Here is a 6,725-nt window from a genome sequence, read left to right on the forward strand (position 1 = left end):
GTTCAAACAAAGATTAAATAAAAATTTCGAGCTCGAGTTTTTTTAGTTGAGCCGAACTCGGCAAGCCCTAATAAAAATCTCAACAGATGCTCGATTACAGCCCTAACAACAGATGCTGAGCCAGTAATTAGATGCAACTGTCAAGGATATTCTACTGCTGCATGATTTAATTAGTGAACCGATCCATTTCAATTTCAAGTTGGGAAGTAAAGCAATATATATATATATATATATATATATATATATATATATTGCTAAATCATCACTTGCCTAGCTAGTATTTCTTAATGATTTGCAAGTATTTTGAAAATGAATAATTCTTTTTTAAAACCTTTATATATACCACATACCATTAACATGAAATAATTTGATTTAAAACATAAAATTTTAAAATTGAATATTACAAATCAAATTATGTCATGCGAATGATGTGAAGTATAAAAACCTTTAAATATCACTATTCTATGAAATTAAGTACAAACCACTTAAAATAGCTCATTTGTCTATGATGGATTTTTTACTATTTTTTAAAAGATGTGTACTTAGATTTTACCTCTTGAATATGTAACTAATTTACCATATATCTTAACACTACGTACTGCTCCTAGCATATGGGTCAAACTCATTAAGTAAAAATAAATAAATTTAAAATAGCCTAACTTGTAAAATATATATTAAATTAAATAAGATTTAAGTATAAATCCATAATTCAAATTCAACACATTATATATGTCATATTAAATTATTATTTATCCTAAAAACCACAACTAATTAAAGTTTATATCTTTAAGTGCGCACTTAAAAAAAAAAAAAAAAACAGTAGCTAATCTTCTGCCTCCGGCAAGGCTGGAACGGACGCTGGACAACGTAGATCCCTAAGGAGATACTGTTGGTTTAATTTGTTGACTTGTTGACTACTGGAGTTTCGGAAGTTGTCGACTAATGTGCTCAGTTTCCACATCTGGACGAGGGCTTTCAGTTCAAGACTCTGCCCCTAGATCTCTGGCTAGCTAGCTGCCTTGTATAAAAATGAGCCGGACTTGGGGTTGCGATTTTGAACTTCAGGCAACGAGAAGTCGTAGTCCCTTCTTCAAGTGCTGAAAAGTTGAACTACTGCTGGACCGGAAGACTTTATTTAGCAATTGCATGCCAATGTTGATCAAACTAAAATATAGGATCGACGACCCGCGGGATCAAAGTGTTCGGAGGCTTGTCTGATCAACACTATTACATGCACAGCGACGAAACTGGCCGGCGATATAAAGCTTAACGTACGATCGGATCGGGTGGAGTACTGAACGTTGTAAAAGTATTCGATCGATATTCCAGTAGTATTACGTACTGGGGTTGAGCAAAGATGGATGTGTTCTCAAAACTGATCCTCTGGCTGGCTTTTCTGGGTAGTTTTATCGTTTGCCTGGCAGATGGGGATGTACACTACTATGACTTTGTTGTGAGTCCCAATACCTCTCATCCCTCAATCTTATTTATTTAATTTACACAACTCTTTACTGCAGTTTTTTTTTTTTTATATTGTAAAGTTATTATGCCTCTTTATTTGTTTTTTTTAAGGATTATATATCTGTATTTAATCTGGTTTTGTTTATCGTTAATTGTTGTTCCTCTTTAATTACTCTCTGTTAGTTAAGGGAGAAAAATTATACGAGGTTGTGTAGCACGAAAAGCATGTTGGTGGTAAATGACAGTTTTCCAGGGCCAGTGATTCGTGTTCATAAAGGGGATACGGTCTTTGTTAATGTCCACAATGAAGGATCTTATGGTGTCACCATTCACTGGTACTCTTCTCTTCTCCTACCATTAATATATACTTATAATTATATCCATGCATTAATTTATACTAAGGCTAATATTAGAATTTATCTAGCCGACCAGCAGTTAATTAACAAGAACCAACAAACAATAATATCATATTCATGAAATTACTACTTGTCTCAAAAGGTTAAGCTGATGGGAAGAAATATATTTTATTATTTATTTTATATCTTAACATTCTTCCTCACGTGTGAGCCAAATTTTTCCTCAATGGGTGGCCTGGAATATTTAATTAAATTAGGTAGAGTGTAGTGTCAGGGTTTAAACTCAGGACCTGATTTGTTTTGATACCATGTGAAATCACCATTTATTTCAAAAGCTTAAATTGATAGAAAGAGATAGATTTTATTATTTATTTTATATCTTAACACACGTTAACTATTGAAACTACTTAATTCCATTAGGACATGATTTCATACTACTCGGGAGATCCACATGAAAAACGTACAGAACTAATTAATAATGTAGGCCTTGTTTGTATCTTTCTCTGGTTAAAATTAAAGCAAGGACCTAATTAAGTACAAGAATTCGATCAGAAAATGTTCTTGAAATCTCAATCGATCCCATATTATCGTGCAGGCACGGCGTAAAACAACCGAGAAATCCATGGTCAGATGGTCCAGAATATATCACACAATGTCCAATAGAACCAGGTTCAAATTTCACATACGAGGTCATTTTTACTACGGAGGAAGGAACTCTTTGGTGGCATGCTCATAGTGACTGGACCAGATCTAGCGTCCATGGCGCCATTGTTATCTACTCGCCCGATGAAACAACTTATCCATATCCCAAGCCCGATGATGAAGAAATTCTCGTACTCGGTACGAAGTCCTTTTCAACATATACATTATATATAATAGTTGGCTGGATTTTCCAGCAGCTAATTTAACAGAATAAATTAGCAGCAAAGTGAACATAGAAATTATTAACAAAAGATCACGCGCGCTTTTCAATACCATTTCTTAGTCGACATAAATTGCAAACAGGATCGTGGTATCTTGGAGATGTTAACAAGTTAGTAGATGAGGATCTCCAAACGGGTGCAGATACACCGCGATCAAATTGTTATGTGATCAACGGCCAACCGGGAGATTTGTTAGAATGTTCTCAAGGTACGCATGCATTATAATTAAATAAGATTGTAAATTACTTAGATTTAATTAAGCCTTAGCAATTTAATCATCGTACTCAAATGGCCTAATTAGTACAAGAATAAGGAGGCCAAAAATAAGAGGAAGCCAACTTATAGAGTACATTTTGGTAATGACATTATGACATTCCCTATTTTTAGGATAATTATACGTATACAATTATACGTATACTCTTGACTATTGATCAAAAGTTACAGTACTGAGTTTCAATGTTTTGTTGTTTTTTTATGAGTTGGGGATCAAGGGGGGTTTCAAACTGATCCAGACCTTCATTTTAGAAATCGAAGATTATGTCAATCAGGTTACAGGCATTTGGTCAGTTAGTTTCAATGTTAGTACATTCCATCCTTCTTAATTAGGAAAACATGATCACATTAGGCATACACACTATCACACATTAATCTTCATTTGTATCCTAAATTATTACAGTTTTTCTTTACATTTTCTATTCAATTGGACTATTAAAATGTTCGATCGATCCAACCAAGATTTTCACTCATCCTTACAGCTATCAGGATATTACAAATTAAGAAATATAAGTAGTTTAGGAAAATATGTGATAATTTATGGGTAAAAATATAGTTATCCATTCTTTACAACAAGAATATATAAGATCTAACACCCAAAACATGGGGGGGGGGAAACAGATTGATATTACAATTAAGTATAATTTTTATCACGTTATGTATAATTTACAGACTCGACGTACCGTTGGGTGGTTGATTATGGCAAGACATATCTAGTCCGGATAGTCAATGCAGCCATGAATGCCGAACTCTTCTTTGCAATTGCAAATCATAATCTCACAGTGGTAGGAATGGACGGAAATTACGTGAAGCCCATAAACACAGATTATGTAGTGATAAGCCCTGGACAAACCATGAACGTCCTGCTCACGGCGAACCAGTCTCTGGGCCATTACTACATTGCCGCCAGACAGTATGACAGTGCCAGGCCGGATGTCACAGATTATGATCAAACCAATGCGACAGCAATTATTATGTACAGTGGCAATTATACTGCCCCCAACCATCCTGTCTTCCCTTCCAGCCTGCCTACCTACGAGGACTTCATTGCTGCTGACATGTTTTTGGACCGCCTTAGGAGCTTAGCAAGCGAAGATTACCCTGTAGATGTCCCACTAAATGTAACAACCAAAATGTATATCACAGTTGAAATGAACCAGATTCTCTGTCCAAATGAATCCTGTGAGGGAATCAATGGCAACAGGCTTTCTTCAAGCTTAAATAACATCAGTTTTGTCAACCCGAGCACTGATGTATTGATGGCATATTACAGGTATATACAAATGTTCTCTTACTTTTGTTTACTTCCATTGATTTCTATTTTGTAAGGTATTTTTTTGTGTGCGTGTGTGACATTAATTATTTAAAAATACGAAACAGGAACTTGAGTGCTGGAGTATACACAGATGATTTTCCAAACTGGCCACCATCTATGTTTAACTTTACTCAGGAGGATTTGCCGTTTAACACCACAGTACCAATTCAGGGGACCAAAGTTAAGATGTTGAACTATAATGAAGAGGTGGAAATAACATTTCAAGGGACAGAAGTATTGAATGCATCAGAGAATCATCCAATGCACGTGCATGGTCATAGCTTTTACGTGGTTGGATCTGGTTATGGCAATTTCAATAATGAGACTGACCCCAAATCCTATAACTTGGTTGATCCACTTGAAGTGAGTACTATAGGAGTCCCAAAAAACGGATGGGCTACCATCAGATTCAAAGCAAATAATCCTGGTAATTAATTAAGCTCTGTAACTTTTTGCTCTTCATCTTGAGTTTTTGGGTTCATTAAATTCATACATACACCAGAAAAACTTATTCTAATTCTTTGAATGATTTATATATACTAGGAGTATGGTTTTGGCACTGCCATTTAGATCGACATCTTAGCTGGGGGATGAACACTGTAATGATCGTGAAGAATGGTGGCACTCCTGAGACAAGTATTCGCCCACCCCCTCCTTATATGCCCTCTTGTAATGTACCCTACCTCACTTGGATTGAAGATTTCGACGATTCTAGTCGCGAAGATGTATATTAGTTATTAATTATTAATTATGAGCTATACGCACAGTGGGCAAATATGTTGGCCGGTGATCTGTTGATTTTCTCCAGATTGATCATACTACAGAAGAAGAAGAAGAAGAAGAAGAAGAAGAAGAAGAAAAAGAAGAAGAAGAAGATGTTTATGGTAGAAACAAAATTATCCTATATATTTAGAAATCGAATTGAGTCTATGAAGACAGTAATTTCCTATTATTCTTATATTTGAAATGATGAATCTTCAAAAAGAACAGAAGATCAATACACACACACACACGAGATATATATCAAGCAGCCTGCATGTACATCTTCATCAATCATCGTTAAGATAAGTTGAGCATGCCATAAAATGATTACAATTAAAGAGGATCTATATATACAGATATTTTTAAGCACATAATAGCGCTGGGGGAAAGTACTGACTTCTTAACATGTTTGTTTTCCTGAGATCGATTCAACCATCCAAGAAGAAATTAAGTCTTTATATCCAAATTTTGTATGATCAGATACATTACATACTATATATCCTGTAACACCCGGGTCCAGAGCCAAGCCACAGAGTATAAATTTTATTGTGCTTAATGATTGGACAAAGGCCTAAATAATAATTCACGAATAAAGGGGTCGGAATAATTAGAACTTAGCCCGGTAAACTCTCTCAATTAGATGCAGAGTGGTATACTCATGTATTTATATAGGATTACAAGTATATACAGCTGTAACATAATACACTATACAAGGAAAGAAGACCAAGCTATATATGGAAAGAAGACAATGCATATTGCTGGTGCATGAATCACGGGGACATGTCTAGAGGCATGGCTGGCACAAGATCTTGATCAATAGCTGTAGTTTCCTTATTATAATTCCCCAAACTACATTCATCATCAAATTTGCTTGAAGGTTTTGATCATTTCGATGGAGATGTAATAACCCAAATTCCAAACAGATAAGAGTTATAAGTAAAAGGTAACATTTTTCGATCCATTGTTTACAAAATTAATATCTCAAATACGAAATCCAAAATATTTTTTTAAGGAAACTAAAAAGAAATATTTGAAATATTCAATTCCCAATGATTTAGGAACATCAACTATCAAGTAAAATATTGCGTGACTAAATAGTACTCTAAACACAATAATTTATTGGAATTGACAACAGTACTAGTACAACAAATATGTGGTGTACGAGATTTTATATTATTATTTATTTAAAAATAAGAAGTTATTACTATTTATAACGATTCCGATAGGATTTGATCAATTTTACCGTGCATTAACTATAGTCATTTGGACTAGAGGCTCTGATGTGGCTCGAGCATTCCCTTGAAAAGGTAAAAATTATATAAAAACTTATTTCAATTAGAAATGTGGGATTCGAATTTTGTCACGTATAATGGAATATTGGCTGAATAATATGGCATGGGCACCCTTCCCCTAGAGTACTACATTGTAACTTAAAAACCTAGCTAAACTATTTAATTAAGACCTTCAAAAGTACTAGACACTGATCAGTGGCCTCAAACCACATGTAGTTATATATACTACATTCATAGCCCAAACTTGTTACCTACAAACTAACTAATTCAACTATTCATCACTAAACTAACAATAACAATATTAATCCCACGGAATTATAATAAGCTGGCTGTTAGTACTCTC

The 6,725-nt window shown here is 34.5% G+C and overlaps 1 protein-coding gene across 1 annotated transcript; it reads left to right on the forward strand.

The window, feature by feature from the left end:
- The first annotated feature begins 1,184 nt into the window (after window positions 1-1,184).
- LOC109013371 (putative laccase-9) lies at window positions 1,185-5,459 on the forward strand. Its single transcript, XM_018995434.2, has 7 exons — window positions 1,185-1,453; window positions 1,645-1,796; window positions 2,413-2,657; window positions 2,823-2,948; window positions 3,686-4,286; window positions 4,394-4,755; window positions 4,872-5,459. The coding sequence occupies exons 1-7, from the start codon at window positions 1,358-1,360 to the stop codon at window positions 5,060-5,062; spliced, it is 1,773 nt and encodes a 590-aa protein (XP_018850979.1). The 5' UTR covers window positions 1,185-1,357; the 3' UTR covers window positions 5,063-5,459.
- The last annotated feature ends 1,266 nt before the right edge of the window (window positions 5,460-6,725 follow it).

This window comes from Juglans regia, chromosome 6 (genome assembly GCF_001411555.2).
Source record: "Juglans regia cultivar Chandler chromosome 6, Walnut 2.0, whole genome shotgun sequence".
Lineage (NCBI taxonomy): Eukaryota > Viridiplantae > Streptophyta > Magnoliopsida > Fagales > Juglandaceae > Juglans > Juglans regia.